This window comes from Anomaloglossus baeobatrachus, chromosome 6 (genome assembly GCF_048569485.1).
Source record: "Anomaloglossus baeobatrachus isolate aAnoBae1 chromosome 6, aAnoBae1.hap1, whole genome shotgun sequence".
NCBI classification, from domain to species: Eukaryota; Metazoa; Chordata; class Amphibia; order Anura; family Aromobatidae; genus Anomaloglossus; species Anomaloglossus baeobatrachus.
In genome coordinates, this window is record NC_134358.1 from 542,493,449 (window position 1) to 542,512,667 (window position 19,219).

The window sequence follows — 19,219 nt, forward strand, 5'->3', positions numbered from 1 at the left end:
CTTTAGCAGATGGGAATTGCCCCAGCCTGTCCTCAACGTTTCCCATTTTGTGGTGTTGTCAATGTTGAGAAAAACCTATCGTATAGAGGCATCTTATTGGCTCCGAAATTATTCTACAGCAGGACAATGACCCAAAACATACAGCCATTATCTTCAGTGTAAAGAAGAACAAGCAGTCCTGGAAGTGATGATCCGGCCCCCGCAGAGCCCCGATCTCATCATCATCCAGTCTGACGGTGATCACATGGAGAGACTAAAGCATTTGTACAAATTACCTCCACAGAAGATATTTGGTTAGTTCTCCAAGATGTTTGGAGCAAACTCTCTGACAAGTACCTTCAAGAACTGTGTTCATGTGTACCTAGAAGAACTGATAAGGGGAAAGGGCAGTCACTAAATATTGATGGGATTTGATTTCTCTTTCTTTTATTCACTTTGCATTTTATTGCTTGGTAAAAATAAACTATTGGGGCCTTGTGCGCACACTGCGTTTTTTGCCGCGGTTTTTGCTGCAGAAAAGGTGCGGTTTTTGTTCAGAACCTTTCTGCAGTCCTTCCCTTTCAAAATCTATTGGAAATCCAAAATGCTGAGCTCACACTGTGTTTTTTCCTCACAGGTTTTGCTGCAGAATTTCTGCAGTTATTCTGCAGCAAAAAAGTAGCATGTCACTTCTTTTCTGCAGGTACCTGCGTTTTTTCCATAGATAATGGTAAAAGACCGCAAAGACCAACCTGCGGAAAAACTGCGGCAAAAACGCAACAAGCTGCGGCAAAACCGCATGCGGATTTCGGTGCGTTTTTGATGCGTTTTTTGCCGAGGGTGCAGAATTCTGCCAGAGGGTGCGGATTTTTCTTAAGAAAAAGACATTTCCCAGTGCGCACAGGGCCTAAAGGCCACTTTACACACAACGATATAGCTAGCGTTCTCATTAGCGATGTGACACGCCCAGATCGTTGCTACGATTTGCCGAGATCGCTCATAGGTCGTTTTGTAGCGGTCACATGTACCCATCTCACAAACTATGCTACATCGTTCAGCGATCTAATGTTTGACCAAGGCGGTCGTGTGGACACAGTCACACAGCATTCCTCCCAACTATTCCGGCAACGTCAGAGGCATATAATTGTCCATAGCATACACCCTGGCGTGATACCAATCAGAGCGGAGGAGGCGTGGAGCATTGCTCGTAACGACACACCCGCGTTGCTGATGACGGACGCACTAACGATGTTGTTCGTCGTTGGCAGGGTGTCAAACTTAGAAATATGTCTGCTGCGTTCGAAACGACGAACAATATTTTGAAACTGAACGACGTGTCAACGATCAATGATTTTCGTTATTTTTAAAATCATTTGGAGTCGCTTGTAGGTGTCACACGCAACGACGTCGCTAACGACGACGGAAGTGCGTCACGAAAACAGTGACCCCCGACCACATATCGTCAGATAAATCGTAGCTTCTATTTCTGAAAATATTGCAATTTTTTTTTGAAGCATCGTTTCTACACCGGCCTAAAACATTTGCACTGTACTGAATATATTGCGCACTTGCTGTTTCTTTGACACATTTTTTGAGTTTGCAGCTGGATGCGTCAGACAGGTTTTTTCACTTTGCCGTGTGGCAGAATGAAGATTTGCAGATTACACAGCTGGCGTTTCAGCATTCGGTTAGATTTTCCTTTCTGTGTATTTACCAGTCCAGTCCTTGATCTTAATGTTTCTTTAGACTCTAACACCACCGAGTACAGGGAGACAAACAGCTTTGTAGGAACGTGTGTAAACAATTAGGAGGCCCGATCATACCGTGCATGGCGTAAACAAGCATCGCTGGCATAAGAATCAAACAGAGTGCGAAAAAAGGTGTAACTAACGCACACAACACAACATCCGACACGTGGGCCAGAAACGCTGACTCCTTCTCAGCAAGATTACAAATTGTCTTAGCTTTAGCTAAGCAGTAGCCCGGTGAAGGCAGAAAATGATAACGATGAGCTCGAAACACTTGTCCGCGGTTTACATGAAAATAATTTGCAGCCGTAACCGTTTTTTGACCATTCATCTCCACGGTTAAAATACACTAACCATAGACATTACATCATCCCCAGAGGATCCAACGTGTGTTGGTGTTTGTAGGACCACCATCCTATGTCGAGGGAAACTTAGCTCACACAGGCCGGAATTGCTTTGTCATGTTGAGAGAACCAAGGGCAGACATACCCAAGAGCGAAGGGGACCTCCTTCTACCTCCAAAGCAACAAGCAGCTTTAACCAAATAAACATTAAAGGGGTTGCCCGGGACTTTAGCAATGATGGCCTATGCTCAGGATAGGTCATCAATGTTTGATCGGTGAGGGTACGACACACTGCATCCCCGCCAATCCGCTATTTCCAGTGTCGCAACCTGCCTGAACTACTCCGTTTTGGAGCTGCACAGCTCCGTCAACTATATATTGGTCACGGTCGGGTACTGCATATCGGCCCCCTATTGAAATCAATAGGGGGCAAAGCTGTAGTGCCTGGCCGTGGCCACTCTTTCGACCAGCAGTGTTGCACCCCCACCAATTGGAAATTGATGACCTATTCTAAGGATAGGGCATCAATGTTAAAATCCTGGACAACCCCTTTATTGGACTGCAAATGACCCATATACAGTCATGGGTGAAGGTGTTTGGCACCCTAGAAATTATTCCAGAAAGTAAAGTATTTCTCCCCGAAAATGATTGCAGTTACACGTTTTGTTATACACATTCATTTCATTTGTGTGTATTGGAACAACACAAAAATAAAAACAGAGGAAAAAAAAGGGAAATTGGACATAATTTCACACAAAACTCCAAAATGGACCAGACAAAATTGTTGGCATCTTTCGAAAATTGTGGATAAACTACTTTGTTTCAAACATGTGATGATTTTTCAAACTCAACTGTTGCAAGTAACCGGTCTGGGCAATATGAAAATCACACCTGAAACCAGATAAAAATGGGAGAAGTTGCCTCAAACCTTTCATTGTGTGTTTGTGTGTGTCACACTAAGCATGGAGAACAGAAAGAGGAGAAGAGAACTGTCTGAGGATTTGACAACTAAAATTGTTGAAAAATTATCAACAATATCAAAGTTAGAAGTCGATCTCCAGAGATCTTGATTTCGGTCCATGGTGCACAACATAATCAAGACGTTTACAACCCATGGCGCTATAGCTAATCTCCCTTGTCTTGGACGGCAGATAAAATTGTATGAATGGTTGCATTGCAGGATAGTCAGATGTGGATAAGCCCCAATCAAGTTCCAAAGAAATTCAAGCTGTCCTGCAGGCTCAGGGTGCATCAGTGTCAGCGCAAACTATTGATCAACATTTGAATGAAATGAAACACTATATGGCAGACCCAAGAGGACCCCACTGCTGACACAGAGACATAAAAGCTAGATTGCAGTTTGCCAAAAGGTATGAGTATGAGTAAGCCAAAATCTTTCTGTGAAAGCGTCTTGTTGCCAGATGAGACCAAGATAGAGCTTTTTTGTAAAGCACATCATTCTACTGTTTACTGAAAATGGAAAGAGGCCTACAAAGAAAAGAACACAGGACCTACAGTCAAATATGGTGGAGGTTAAAAAAAAATAATTTGGGGGTTCTTCTGCCTCTGGCACTGGGTGCCTTGATTGTGTACAAGGCATCATGAAATGTCAAGACTTCCAAGGGTCAAAATAGTGACTGGTGTTAGAAAGCTTGGTTTGCGTACTGGGTCATGGGTCTTCAAGCAGGACAATGACCACAAACATAGTTCAAGAAGCCCCCAGAAAGGTAAGGAAACAAAGCACTGACTTCAGCGATGATACCATTATATAGAGAGACGTTCACTGAGGCCAGTGCTTGGTTATTGGTCACTTCAACAAAGTAAACACAGACTGGTCGGACCACCAGTGAGGCACTGATGGAGTGTTGGGGGCTTTACATGGCAGGTGCTTCTTTTTCTTCTTTTTTTTTTATACCACTCTGCTTTTAGAAACTAATTAAAATTGTTGACCACCCCTATAATATACTCTCCCCATGGAGTATGTTAGCTCTATATAAATAATGGAGAACCTACCTTAATGTGTAGGAATTATTAGCATGCTGTAAATGAGTCCTTCTGGCTTTAGTTTGGATGCCTCCGAGCTTTAGTACATTTTTCCTTTCTCTCCGTGCGTTACATTTCTACCGTTGGCAGAATATCGTGACCTGGCTCGTTCACCCTCTCTTGGTCATAATGATGCCTTCCACATCGAAAGGCTTGAGAAATGTGAATTCATCTCTTGAAAACGGCACATCAAACGCAAGTCCTTATTTTATACTCGAATCTCAGCCTCCCACAGGTCTAAATTAAGTGCTCAAATTAAATGAAAGCCTAGGGCGTTTAGTACCTAATTCTCTTCCATTTAGAAGGTTCGGCAATGTTTTAGTACTTAACCATTTTAAGGTTTACTTAACCTTAAGTGGTTCAGGTTAAATATACCCGTCTATGTAATCTTGTTTATTGCAGGAAAAAAAAAGAAAAGATAATAGAAGAAATGTTTCCTTAAAGAGTATTCCCTACTCGTACATTTATGGCATATTCACAGGACATTTCAACATTGGGGCCCCCGGCATGCACAGTGGAGAGATGGCCGCCAATTGTGCAAGGCAGTTCTCAGAATTTCGATGTAATGCCCATACAGGTGTACCCGTACGGTCCTGCGCCCCTCCCCCTGTGGGGACATCTGTTCTCTCACCTGCCTGGACGTCCTGCGATGGCTGCTCTCTCCTCGGTCCATGCTGCCGCCTCCCTGAGCCTGTGTACGTCTCACAGGCTTCCTGGTACTGCTTGAAGGGTGCGTGCGTGGTCAAACTACATTTAACTACAGAGGTAAGAATGGAAATGGCTTTCTTACCTGAAATCTGTCACAAGCCCCAAAAGCAAAGAGACACCTGTGACAACATGCCTTCATATGTACATGGTGGTGTACATGCATAGGTTTAAAGGGAACCTTTCACCAATTTTTTGGCGTATAAGCTGCGGCCACCACCACCGGGCTTTTATATACAGCATTCTAACATGCTGTATATAAGAGCCCACGCCGCTGTGTAAAAACGTAAAAAACACTTTATAATACTTACCTAACGGTCGCGCGGTTGGCCATATGGGCGTCTCCGTTCTCCGGTGTCGGCACCGCCTCTTTCGGCCATCTTTGTCCTCCTGCTCTAGTCGTGGTGCATGACTTATCCGACGTCATCCACACTCACCGACGTTCAGGTCCTGAGCAGGCGCACTTTCATCTGCTCTGAGCAGGGCAGATCAAAGTATTGTAGTGCGCCTGCGCAGGATCGGCGAGTGTGTATGACGTAGACGCGTCATGCACACAGGCTTCAGAAGGACGAAGATGTCCAAAAGAGGAGGCGCCGGCATCGGAGAACGGAGACGCCCATATGGCCAACCGTGTAACCGTTAGGTAAGTATTATAAAGGGTTTGTTATGTTCTCACAGCGGCCTGGACTCTTATATACAGCATGTTAGAATGCTGTATATAAGAGCCCGGTGGTGGTGGCCGCAGCTTATGCGCCAAAAAAGTGGTGACAAGTTCCCTTTAACTGCAGAGCCATACACTTCCTTTGTACAAAGGCATAATAAAGTGCCTGTAGACTTTTAAAGAAATCTTCTTTACCTCTCTATGGATTTTTTTTCTCCCCCCCCACCCCCGTGGGATTCTACATCTAAGAAATGAAAAATTTTAAGTGCTAAATTAAAACTTTTTTTTATTATTTAGTATTCTGGTGCCGACCCATTCCACCAGGCAGTTCAGAGATTATAGCCATTCGCATATATTCCTTCTACTCAATTGGGCTGGCAATCTAGATTTCCGAAAATATAACTGATAGGGTGCTAGTGATCCACCTTTTTGTTTAAAACAAAAAAAGCAGAGTAAACCTATGCAAATATGGGACTAACTTCAAAGTCCATGCAGATGTTGTCCAAGGGCAATTTCAAACTAAGGCAGACAAGGTGCCAGTGCCAACCAATGACCCACTTGAATTCTATCCTTGGAGTATACGGGGCATCTTGGTGCAACACAGAACACTATAGGGCACATCTTGGATTTCCTACTGCTCAATAGTTGTTACAATGTGACTGCAGGATAGTGAAGGACAGGGGGGCTCCTATACTGTCCCGCACGCTGCGGGACCATAGGCTATCCCTGACGTCAGGATCACTTCTAATGGTGTAAATTCCAGAGTCTCGTGCCTGGCTATTCTCCTGACCAGATCTAGTCTGTTCCTAAGGAGAAGGAAGGGGCAGGAATGTGATTGCAACGCAGATAAAGACAGACCGGGAAAAAACAAAACTCCGATACACTGCAAACTCAAAAGAACAAACCGTAAGAAACCAAAGAGAAAAGCAAGAGAAGTAAGGCAGCAACAAAACGACAACAAGAATTAAAACTACAACCGCTCATAGCAATAAAGTCCTACAACAATCAGTAAGTCTGAATCACACCACCAGACCAGTATAGACTAGCTATAGCTGGCATTAAAGGGAACCTGTCACCAGATTTTTCCCTATTAAACCAAAAATATCACCTTCTGCAGCTCCTGGGCTGCATTCTATGAAGGTGCGCCTTGTTGCTGGCCCCCTTTTCAGACCTCCAAAACAACTTTATAAAATATTACCTTTTTCGTATGCAAATTAGTTTGGTTGGCCAGATGGGCGGGCTCTATTTCACCTTCTGTCCCCTCTCCTGCCACTGTTCACTGTCCCCCAGTCTTGATTTGCATGGATGACGATGGCCCCGTCATCCTCCACGCTGATGCCGAAGTCTCGCGCAGGCGCAGTTAGCAGAGGCCACTATCGCGGACCTGAGCAGAAACTATCCCTCTTGCGGGCCGATGATGTATTTGCGCTATGGGCGGTGCTGTGCATGACCTCACCAGCGTTCTCCTAGTACCCGCCCATAATCTCGAGCCTGCGCAAATACATCACCGGCGCGCGAGAGGGATATGGATAATGCCTGCAAACAGGGAGTCCTTTCAGCCCTATACTGACTCTACTAGGGATCTATTACTGCGTGTATAATGTAAAGTGCAGTCCTAATGCTACAGAAAAAGTAAATGCCATAGAATTTAGTATTGTGTACTCTGTACAATACAGCGTTTCAATCTGAATGGCATATTCTAAAGAAATAACTCATCTGTAGGAGCTGAAGTATGAATGCCGACTAGACGATGGCTCTACCACCGCGTACAATAACTAATGGCACCTTTTAACCAGCAAAAAAACTTTGCAGAACCAAAAATAAAATCCATTTTCACGGCATATGAAATATGCTAATGTATAAATAAAACTCATTTCATTTTTCTTTTTACTTTCCCAAGTTCTCTATTTTTTTTTTCTTTAGTTCGTCTCCCGCTGTTTATTAAAATGCCTGCTTGTTCCAAAATAGATTTAGATTAATGAAGTTCAGTCTAACCCCCCTTCCTTCCTTGCTCCCCCCCATATAATTTTGCATATATATCATCTTCCAGGCAGGTCGTTCAGACTTTGAAACTATTTTTCAACCTTATAAAATTACCAAGACCTTCTCGTCGTAATATAACCTGCAGCTCCGGGCAGATATTGCTTAGCACAACATTTGCAAGTCATACACTGTTTACCACCAACCTTATGTTCCATCCCAAGTGCGCCGTGAAAAAAGTTGTCTGCTCATTTACTTGAACTGTTTTGGGTTTTTTTCCCTCCAGTTTAGGTTTAGACTCCCTGGAAGTATTAGCGGAGTACTTTTTTTTTTTTTGTATACTCCAGATGAGTTGACATCTTTATAGTAAATAATCTTTAAAAGTTACTAGAAAAACAAGATAAAACCGCGGGAGAAGAACTGATATGCTTTTAAAATGTTGGGTGTGAATGAAAGGGGAGCAAACATCTGAAGAAGTGACATTACCAGACTATGTAGAGCATACCTAAGCAAAGGAAAAAAGAAGCAAACCTCCTGAGGAAGTGACGTTACCAGACTATGTAGAGCATAACTAAGCAAATGAAAAAGCAAACCTCCCGAGGAAGTGATGTTACCAGACTATGTAGAGCATACCTAAGCAGAGGAAAAAGAAGCAAATCTCCTGAGGAAGTGACGTTACCAGACTATGCAGAGCATACCTAAGCAAAGGAAAAAGAAGCAAACCTCCTGAGGAAGTGACGTTACCAGACTATGTAGAGCATACCTAAGCAGAGGAAAAAGAAGCAAACCTCCTGAGGAAGTGACGTTACCAGACTATGTAGAGCATACCTAAGCAAAGGAAAAAGAAGCAAACTCTCCTGAGGAAGTGACGTTACCAGACTATGTAGAGCATACCTAAGCAAAGGAAAAAGAAGCAAACCTCCTGAGGAAGTGATGTTACCAGACTATGTAGAGCATACCTAAGCAAAGGAAAAAGAAGCAAACCTGAGGAAGTGATATTACCAGACTATGTAGAGCATAACTAAGCGTTACAGGTTCGGCCTGGAAAAGATTTTCTTAGTTGTAACTCTCGCAGCTAGTGTGGAGGCAGCGAGCGAGATTAATGGACCCACTAGACCACAGGGGCTTACCCTTTAGTGTGAGGAGCTTAATTAAGTGCACCTCGCTATGAGAATGCCAGGTACCATTCTCAGGGCAGTGGCGAGACTTTAGCAGCTGACCTCCAAGACAGGTGACAGACTCAGGTATGGACAGGTACAGGTGGGGTGACTGAGGCAGACTTGACATGCGGGTACAGACAGGAGTGGTGGGCATGGCATGGATAAGCAGGTGTGGGAAGGCAGGTACTGGAGACGGACAGAGTGATAACAGGACAGGAACTCAGGACCTGACAACTAGCTAGGTAGCAGACTGGAGACTGACTGACTAACTAGAGGCATTGCGCAGGCACCTCCCCTAATGAGAGGATGTCTTAAATACACAGTGCCTCTTAGCCATGGGCTGAGAGACATTTTTGGTAAATGGCGCACCAGCACTTTAATAGGAGGACAGGTGGGTGCATGTGCGTCATAGGTGCACTCCTGGCATCCCTGTGTAGCATGTACAGGGCGCAGGAGGGGGAAGGAGGCAGGAGCACACATGGATGGCTGCAGCAACAAGGGAGAATGGGACCTAGCCGGGGCGGTGAGTAAGTAAATGTTCCTGTAGAGGTCTTCTGTTAAAAACATTCTACTGCATATAATTAGCACTTCACTCTATTGTCGTCTTTAGAAAGTCTTCACCTTCTTTAGCAAAAGGACAGAAGTAATTGTTGGAAGGGGTTGCAGGTAGATTCCATTTCACTGATCTAGTCAATTGGTCTTAGTCTGAGGAAGTGCTCCAGGGCATCTTTTTTTGAAGGCTTCAAGAACAAGAGGAATTCTATCATGGGGTCTACATGTCGCACTGGATCTCTTTATGATTCCCCAAGGTAGCAAGCAAAATGTAGATAACCACTTTAAAAATGTGCTAATCCGTAGATCATGGAAATAAATCATTCTCCTTATGGAGAGCCAGTTATTAGGGAGTCCTTAGGGCAGCACATTCTGGAAAGAGAGCATGCAACGTAGGTTTCGTCCAGAAGTTGGAATACTGTTTCTCTATTGCGATTTTGTAAACGATAGAAAATTTAATTTTTTAAAGCTAGTTCTCTACTTTTGTAAAACGGCTGTAATTTTTTCCCCCCTATAGAGTTCCTGCTCATTTGTGAAAATCTGATGAAACTTCATCCGTTTTTCTTGTACATAGAAAAAACGGATGCCTGAATGAGGCCTTAGGTAGAACTATTTTAGCAATGTTTTCTCATTTTTTTCAGTTTTCAGATGTCTGTGCACATTTGTCCAATCATGGATGGACCACAATGTGGGGACAGGCCGTGCGTCTCCTGAGCTGAACTCAGCAGCCCATATATACCTAGAACTCACAGGCTGTAAGGCCGCTTAGTTCAGTTCAAGAGACCCGCGGCCAGTCCCTGCATTGTGGTCCATGATTAGACCAATGTACACAGATGTCTGAATGGGCCATTACTTTTGGAAATCCAAATTAGGGGTTGGACAAAAGTGGCTAAAGAGGCACCAAGTTCATCATGATAAATATGGAGTGCTCTCTAAACATATATTTATTTATTTTTTTATAATTTTTTTTAAACAGCCTTCAGCACGACCTCGAGTCATGGTGACTTGTTGGATGAACACTCTGTAGGAAGATTGATCTTGTGCAGCCTAGATAGGTCCACCTGGGTCTTCTCCGTCTAGATGGGTTCATCTGGGTCTTCTCTACCTAGATAGGTCAACCAGGGTCTTCGCTGCCTAGATAAGTCCACAAGGTTCTTCATCTCGATAGGTTCACCAGGTTCTTCTCCACCTAGATAGGTTCACCGGGTTCTTCTCCACCTAGATAGGTTCACCGGGTTCTTCTCCACCTAGATAGGTTCACCGGGTTCTTCTCCGCCTAGATAGGTTCGCCAGGGTCTTCTCCGCCTAGATAGGTTCGCCGGGGTCTTCTCCGCCTAGATAGGTTCACCAGGGTCTTCTCCGCCTAGATAGGTTCGCCAGGGTCTTCTCCGCCTAGATAGGTTCACCAGGGTCTTCTCCGCCTAGATAGGTTCACAGAGTCTTCTCTGCCTAGATAGGTTCGCAGGGTCTTCTCCGCCTAAATAGGTTCACCAGGGTCTTCACCGCTGTTATCTTGAATATATCAAAATTGTATCAAGCCATTGGGTTCCTGGTCTTTCTCTTCACTTTGTTCCTTCTATTCTTCTGACCATGGTGTCCTTCTCCAGTGATTGCTCTCTTCGTATGATTTGTCCAAAGTAGACAAGTCATAGCTTGGTGATCCTTGCTTCGAGTAACATCTTTGGTGTGATTTGTTCCAAAATTGATTTGTTTGTTCTTCTTTCCATCCATGGTGTTGATAACATCCTTCTCCAGCACCAAATTTCGAAGGCATTGATTCTTCTTCTGTCTTGTCTGAACATTAGGATGAGTAAATCTGCTCCATTGAGATTTACATAAGCTCACTCACTGCTAAATAATAGTCAAAATGAAAAAAAGGTCCCATTTCTATGGTAGTTTTGGAAGTTGATGGTCAACAATTTTTGAAATTCCCATAGAAGTGAATAACGAGAACTGCTCATGAGCCCGAAGAGACCCTTTTCATGAGATACATGTGAGTCCCCCATCTACCCAAAATTTATGGCACAGCCTGTTGATATGTCAGAAATATTAAAGATTGGAGAAAAAAATCAGAAATCTGAATGTACATTTAAAAAGAAATGGAGGAGAAAACGTGTGACCAAAACGCACTTCGAGGGAAAGTCAACTTTTTATGTATTATATTTCTTTCCGTGCCTTTTATATAGATTTTTTTTTCTAGCATGTTGTAAAGTGCAGAGTTTTTCCTTTTAATCACAGCAATCAAATTCTTCTTTTCCAGTCCACATTGCCTCCGTATGAGTCTCGGATCACGACTGCCAAGTTGCTAATGGAAGCTGAAGACTTTGAGGTAGGATGGTATTATTATTATTTATGCCTTTTATTGGGATTACTGTTAATGTCAGTGGTGAAGCCGTGAGGAGCGGGGAGTCAGGTGTCCCCTTTTTTTGTGGTACGGAGATGATATTTCATAATTACCCTGAACTTTTCTGCGTTTCTGAAATGTCAATTTGGATGATAGCACCTATAAAGCACAGCAAGTGTTTCATTATCCCTGTATGTCACACGGCCCCCGAGGAGGTAAGAATATGACGGCACAGCCAAGAACTCCCACCGTTCCGAGTCCTATTCAACAACCATATGACATTACATTAACAAAAAAAAAAAAAAAGCTTGGAAAAAATGGAGAGCGGAACTGCTTGGGATTAATGCACTGCTAGATTTCCATCCCATCCATCATTTTGCAGCGAAAGTCTAATATGTCCTAGGTAAACAAAGCTTCAAAGTGAATGTCTGTCTGTTACATGGCACGTTTTATTTTTTATTGAGTAATATAGCTAAGTGGAACGTAGCGTTTGCTTTGATGTTGGCTTATCCATGTAAATTTGACTGCAAAAATGCAAAAAACCTCTTCTCGATAAGTGCCCAATATTTAGTGATGCACTCATTGTATTTGCTTTCATGGTTGGAATCGAAATATGCATCGTTGTCTTGTTCCCGGGGACGGTGTTTTGTAGGATGCACGGTGGAATATCCCCATATACCGTACTTCAAAATACAATAGCATTTAAAAGGAACCTGTCAGGTCCAATACGCACCCAGAACCACCGAGCAGTTCTAGGTTTAAATTGCTAACCCCTCCCTAGCGGTTCCTGTATACACTAAAGATCCTTTATGATATGCTAATGAGTGCAGGGACTAGTCACAAGGGCGTTAGTTCCCCTGACTAGTCCGCCCGACAGGGGCATGCTAACATTCTTTTCATTGCCCAGCGTCATCGGCAGTGACACACGTCCTTGTGTCCGTTGTCACTGCCTCAGACGCCTAGTTTAGGCTCAGTGCGCATGATCAGAAGACCTGGTGTGAGAATACTAAATATTTTTCTATATGCCTTTTACTATATATATCTATATATATATATATAATATATGCTTTTCTATAACCAAACTTTCTTTTTTATATGAGTAAGAAGGAAGAGTCTGTTTTCTGATTACTGCTGGTCTCAGGAAAGCGAGTATGTGTATATCAAGGTCAGCAGCTGAAGATTGATACAAAGGAACAGAATGCAGATATGATAACAAAGACTGGCTATTTGCGTAAGTCCAAATTTATGACCTGAGGTGCTATGTGCCAAGATATGGAGTTGGAGACACAGGAGGGGCTGGAGGGGAAGTCCCAAGAAATGCATAAACGTCACAGGTTTTCTGCATAGGCTGTAATATAGCCAATGGCAAACTTAGGAATTTTACTAAAAGATTAACTCATTACTGCTCTATAAAAGGCTTGTAAAAAAATAAAGCTCTCTCGTGCACCTTCACTGAAAAGGAATTCGTACCAGCTAATTTGTATGGTCTTGATTTCTCCGGCGCCACTCAGTGGCTATTAATCAGAGATTTCGGCAGACATTTGCTCTTAAGAAGGTGATTTCTGAAACTATCGAATTTCTCCTTGACACTGGCACTTCCATCATGCGCACTATGAAGCCGGGTTTACGCATCCTGGCTTCAGTGAGGTCTAGTGGGCATTCTGATCATGCGCACTGAGCCTAAACCCGGCGTCTGAGGTGTTGACAATGGACACAGGTACGCGCGTCACCACTGATGACACTGGCCATTGATTATTAGCGTGTCAGCACGCCCCTGTGGGTGTGCTAACATGCTAAAAGGGCGGACTAATCGGGGATCTTGCGACTAGTCCCTATGCTCATTAGCATATGATAAAGGATCTTTATAAATACTTTCTCTAAAGATCTCTTTATCTATGCTACTAGATACAGGGACGGTTAGGCAGGGATTAAGAATATGTAACTAGAACTGCTTGTGGATCTGGTGCATATTGAACCTGACAGGTGCACTTGAATAATAATGATCTGTAAAGAGACTTAAAGGTTAATTGTGTGGAATAAAAAAAAAAATGCAGTGAAAAGATGTTGATTGCGAAAAGTAAGAGCAGTTAGGAGAAATGTTTATATTCATATCATTTATTTTAATGTACGAAGAGGAATCCGTTTCTAGGAATAAAATGTGTCATTGCGGATTCTACCTGGCCTCCCTGGTAGTCGCTCTCTCTGGCTATATATGCAGTCATGCATACCTTAATCCTATATAAGAAGGCATATGTTCCGCACGGTGACAAGCCCGGTAGACATTGTCATGATGGCAATTTTCTCCTGTCAGTGAACGGTTTTCCTGTTTATGATTTATGGACCTCTACGAGCTCTTTAGATATGGCGAATGTGGATAAATGGAAGGTCATGCACTTGGGCCGAGGAAACTACAATTATGTACTAAATAGTGAAATGCTGGTAAACCTGTATATAAAAACTAGGAGACATTTGTGCACTGCAAACTCAAGTGTTTTGCAACTAGTGCCAGGTAGCTGCTGGAAAGGCCCCCCAAAAAATGGGTCATAAACTTAGGCGCAAGAAACTACAATTATGTACTGAATAATTAAATGTTAAGTAAAATTGTATGTAAAAAATACTTGGAGATATCGGTACGCTGCAAATTCTACTGCTTTGCAACCAGTGCCAGGAAGCTGCTGGAGAAGAAAAAAAAAAAAGGGGGGGGGGTGGTCATGCATTTGGGCTGAGGAAATGACAATTATGTACTAAATTGTAAAGTGCTGGGTAAAACTGTGTATATATAAAAAGAAACCTCGGAGACATTGGTGCACTGAAAACTCAAGTACTTTGCAACCAGTGCCAGGTAGCTGCTGGAAAGACCCAACAAAAAAACGGGTCATGCACTTAGGCGCAAGAAACTATGATTATATATTACATAGTGAAACACTGGTTACAATTGCATAATATAAAAGATTTGGAAATATTGGTGCATTGCAATTCCAATCAACACTAGGCAGCTGCTTAATGGGCCAAAAATACTTGTGATGCATCAACACACAAAAAAAAAGACGTCTCAGAGGAGATCTCATTTATTTGTATAAATTCATGTGTGGTCAATATAAAGGACTGGCACATGACTTATTTCTTCCAAAGACAATACTAAGGACCAGGGGGCACTCACTGCGAGTGGAAGAAAAGCAATTCCGACAGCTAAATAGGAAAGGGTTCTTTACAGTTAGAGCAGTCAGACTGTGGAATGCTGACCACAAGAGGTAGTAATGGCAGATACTATAACAGCTTTTATATCAGGGCTGGATGATTTCCTCAGTACACAACATTGTTGGCTATAAATGACTTAGTGACTAAATGTAGAACTGGTGGAGAAAGGTTGAACTAGATGGACCTAGGGCTTTTTTTTCAACCTAAGTAACTATGTAACTATGTAAAAGAATCAATTATTGTCACGAGGGTACCACAATGCAGACTCCTATTTCTGGAGTTGGGAGATCACAGTGCAGGGCTTCACACAGAGGTTAATACTGCTGTCTGTGGACTTTCTCTTTTATCCAGTGCTGTAGATCCTCTGGTCTCCTGAACTCTGAATTAAAGTTATAGCCAGCTGTTCTGTATTGCTAATTACCTCTGCTATAAAGAATTGTCTTCCAACCTCAGCCCAGACAGGATGGGCACTGTCAACCCCACTAAACCCTAAAGAACACACAAGGAAAGCAACCAGGGGGAAGGAAACAGACAACTTATTGGCAAGATGACTTTGGGAGAATTACAGCAACATACATCAACGTGTTACAACAGGAGATTGCAAGCCGATTGCTTGTAATCTGGACAGCATAAGAGTAAACTCGATCACTGGCAAAAAGCCAAGGGAATATGCAGGTATATATAGACACATGGAGTGGGGATAAGGATTTGCAGGTGAACTGCCAATATATCCACAGGGTTCAAAAGGGAAAGAGTTAACCCTAACAGGGCAAATACGTAGAACTCCATTGACATGAAAGAAAAAATGGAATATCAAGGAGCAGTTTGTGCAGCCAAACACAGTGACCTTCTGCAGCCGGACACCACATGGTTGTCTGTCAACCATGACACACCTGTGACAATATGACTTACCCTGCCAGGAGAAAGAGCTAAGAGTGGAGGGGTAATGAAAGGGGCTTGGTAGTTTTTTCTTTTTTCTTTTGAACCACCCTGAGCCCTTTTTTAACACACAAAAAAATAGTGGACCAACCCCTTTAGATGTAAACAACTTCTTGTTTAGATGCCCACAATTGTCATAGTTGTAACTTGCTTTCCTCATGTATGACTTTCTGTATTTTACCTAAAACCATTTTATTTAGTTTCCTCTTAATGCCTGGTGGTTGCCTTCCCTGCGCCGGTGGAGGTCGCCTTTCTTGCGCCGGTGGAGGTCGCCTTTCTTGCGCCGGTGGAGGTCGCCTTCCTTGCGCCGGTGGAGGTCGCCTTCCTTGCGCCGGTGGAGGTCGCCTTCCTTGCGCCGGTGGAGGTCGCCTTCTCTGCGCCGGTGGAAGTCGTCTTCCCTGCGCCGGTGGAGGTCGCCTTCTCTGCACTGTTCAAGGTCGCGTTCCCTGCGCCAGTCTAGGTCGCCTTCCCTGCGCGGCTTGAGGTAGCTGGCCCCCGCGCTGTTGGTGGTCGCCTGCCCCCGTGTCGGTGAAGGTCGCCTGCCCCCGCACCGATGGAGGTCGCCTTCCCTGCGCCGATGGAGGTCGCCTTCCCTGCGCCGATGGAGGTCGCCTTCCCTGCGCCGGTGGAGGTCGCCTTCCCTGCGCCGGTGGAAGTCTCCTTCCCTGCGCCGGTGGAAGTCTCCTTCCCTGCGCCGGTAGAGGTCTCCTTCCTTGCACCGATGGAGGTCGCCTTCCCTGCCCCGGTGGAGGTCAGCTTCCCTGCGCCGTTGAAGGTCGCGTTCCCTGCGCTGTTGGAGGTCGCCTGCTCCCACGCCGTTGGAGGTCGCCTTTTCTGCGCCGTTGGAGGTCGCCTTCCCTGCCCCGGTGGAGGTCAGCTTCCCTGCGCCGTTGAAGGTCGCGTTCCCTGCGCTGTTGGAGGTCGCGTGCTCCCACGCCGTTGGAGGTCGCCTTTTCTGCGCCATTGGAGGTCGCCTTCCCTGCCCCGGTGGAGGTCAGCTTCCCTGCGCCGTTGAAGGTCGCCTTCCCTGCATTGTTGGAGGTCGCCTGTCCCGCGCCATTGGAGGTCGCCTGTCCCGCGCCGTTGGAGGTCGCCTGTCCCGCGCTGTTAGAGGTCGGCTTCCCCCCCGCCGTTGGAGGTCACCTTCCCCGCGCCGTTGAAGGTCGCCTGCACCGCGCCGTTGGAGGTCTCCTTCCCCGCGCTGTTGGTGGTCCCCTGCTCCGCATCGGGGGAGGTAGTCTGGCCCTGTGCCCGTGGAGGTCGCCTGCCCAACCTGTATAATGATTACAATGTAATTGTTTTTAGTATTGTGAATCATGTTGTGCTGTCGGCGTTGCTCCTTTGCTTCATATTATATTTCTAGATTGTCACAGGCAGCTATTTTATGTCGCTGAGTTGAAAGGCACTGTCATTTGGCCATTAATAACTATGAAACCGCAGATTTAAGTATAGCATTAAAATAATTAGATCATGTCCCTGAAGACTGGAGATGTTAGAAGCGTTCAGCATCTTCTGGGACGGCTCCGTTCATTGCTGTCACACATCAGGTTTTGTGCAGCAAATCTCACAGCAGGGATATGGATGAGGCCTTGTTTAAATTCCTTTATCCTTATTAAGTGCAGTTTAGTATTTTTTTTTCTCCATATTCTCATACGACTGCAAAGATCTACAATGTAAGATAGCCGAAGGAGCAATGTATAGGGCTTCTTTTTTTATTTTATGCATTGTTCATGGTCATCATCATTCAGAATTTTTACTTTAACCCACCTGGCTTATGCACCCAAGGGGGTTGCAGATGATACTCTAGCACCCAAACCCTGTAATTTGAGGGTCCCTTTATCCCTTATGATGTAGCCAGTAGGGTAGGGAAGCGATCATCAGAACCCTTGTCTTATACCATGAAAAATAAAACACTAGTTGTGCCAATCTGCAGGGGGTCACATTGACCTCATGGTACCAGACAAGGGTTACCAATAATAGAAACTTTGCAATTTTCATATTTGACCACGAGTTTCAGGAAACAACACACGTACATTAGCAGCAATGAAGAGACTCCGCCCTATCTTATGTATTGAAGCATATAATGAGGGTGTGCAAAGGTCATTGTGAAGGGAGGGGAGCATGGTCAGCTATGATATCACCTATTTCCTGTGTTATCAGCTATAGAAGTGTTACCTGTCATTGTAATCCTGCCTCTGATGATAAAGAGTCTACTGAAAACTCTTCCTTAAAGGACAGGAAGTATGTGCCTTTAACTAGCCCCACTGACCAATGTAAAAATTGCAATGCTAAAGGTGTTGTTCGGTACAGTTTTTTATTTTTTAATCATGGGTGTAAGAACTAACAGGCAGGTAGTTGCTTACTACCTAACTGTTCTGGCCAGTGCAGAACTCTGTTAGCACAAAGCACCAACCGCTCCTGCAAATAATTCTGCTGCTTCATGTCAAAAGAGCAGCTCTTCCTCTTCCAGGCTGCTGCCACAATTTCTCTTTGCAGAGCATCTTACCTTTGGAGATGCTCTGCTGCACTTTCCTGTGTTACTAAACTAGCAGTTTGTTTAACAGCTCAGAATTCCATGTTGGTGCTGATTACTCAGGTGTCCTACCTTTCTGGTCATTGCTCAGGCTTCTTTACTGAGTATGGTCGCCCAGGACTTCGCCAGTTGTATTTTCTGGTTCTGCAGTTGTGATTGTGGTTTGTGTCTCTGATCGTGTTCTGATCTTTGCTCTCTGACCCAGGACTGTTATTTGACTCACTCTGCATGTCCCCTGTTCTGTCGTGAGCTCCTGCCTTTTTGACCTCGGACTGTTACCTGACCACGTCTCTCTTTCTCCCCTGAATCTATTACGTTTTCTCCTGCATTTCTTACCCTTGGCTATTGACTTAACTACGCCCCTGTTTTCTCCTTGTGCTCATACGAGTCCTCCGGTACCAGACCCCAGCTTTTCTGTCCATACTTCCAAACTCCATTCTGAGGGGTCATTTCATACTTTGACTAGTTGAATGGGGGGGTCTCTGCATTCAAACCCTCACCAATTCCCAAGTTCTCCCCTTTCTTTTGGAAAAGTGTAGACTGGTTAGATAAGACTATGAATGAACTTAGTCTCCTCCAGTCACTGCCATGCTCTGATATATAGTATCTCTGCACTGGACATATTACAGCAGTGTAGCAAGATGGCAGACTGTTTAGCATTATTTTATGTGGACCCGCCAGGATTATTCTATACCATTCATCGTGACCTTTTATATATGGCACATCACAACAGTAAGTAAGATCAGTAACGTTATTTTATTATGCCATTTAAGATACTCAGGAGACTCGTAAAGAGATTCTTAGATCAATGTAAATCATCTTGGCTTTCTTAAGGATTACAAAGTAATGAACATGATGGAATTATATTCTATTACGCTTTAACATTATCTCGCATGAAGTAAGATGCCATATTTTATGACCGTAAACCGGCAGGAGGAAAGCAACGGTTTCCCCGAGATTTAATTGATTTCCTTTTTTTAATTTCCGATGTGATTTATACGTCGCTCCGGTTTATTACGTCGTTGCGATGAGT

At 44.2% G+C, this 19,219-nt stretch overlaps 1 protein-coding gene across 1 annotated transcript in view; it reads left to right on the top strand.

Annotated features, from left to right (window-relative positions):
- The window catches only part of LOC142243978 (uncharacterized), a 608,163-nt gene that overhangs the window by 105,922 nt on the left and 483,022 nt on the right, over nucleotides 1–19,219 (top strand). The window contains exon 8 of the mRNA XM_075316165.1: nucleotides 11,433–11,501. Within this exon, the coding sequence (XP_075172280.1) occupies nucleotides 11,433–11,501 (69 nt within the window). The remainder of the gene's footprint in view (nucleotides 1–11,432; nucleotides 11,502–19,219) is intronic.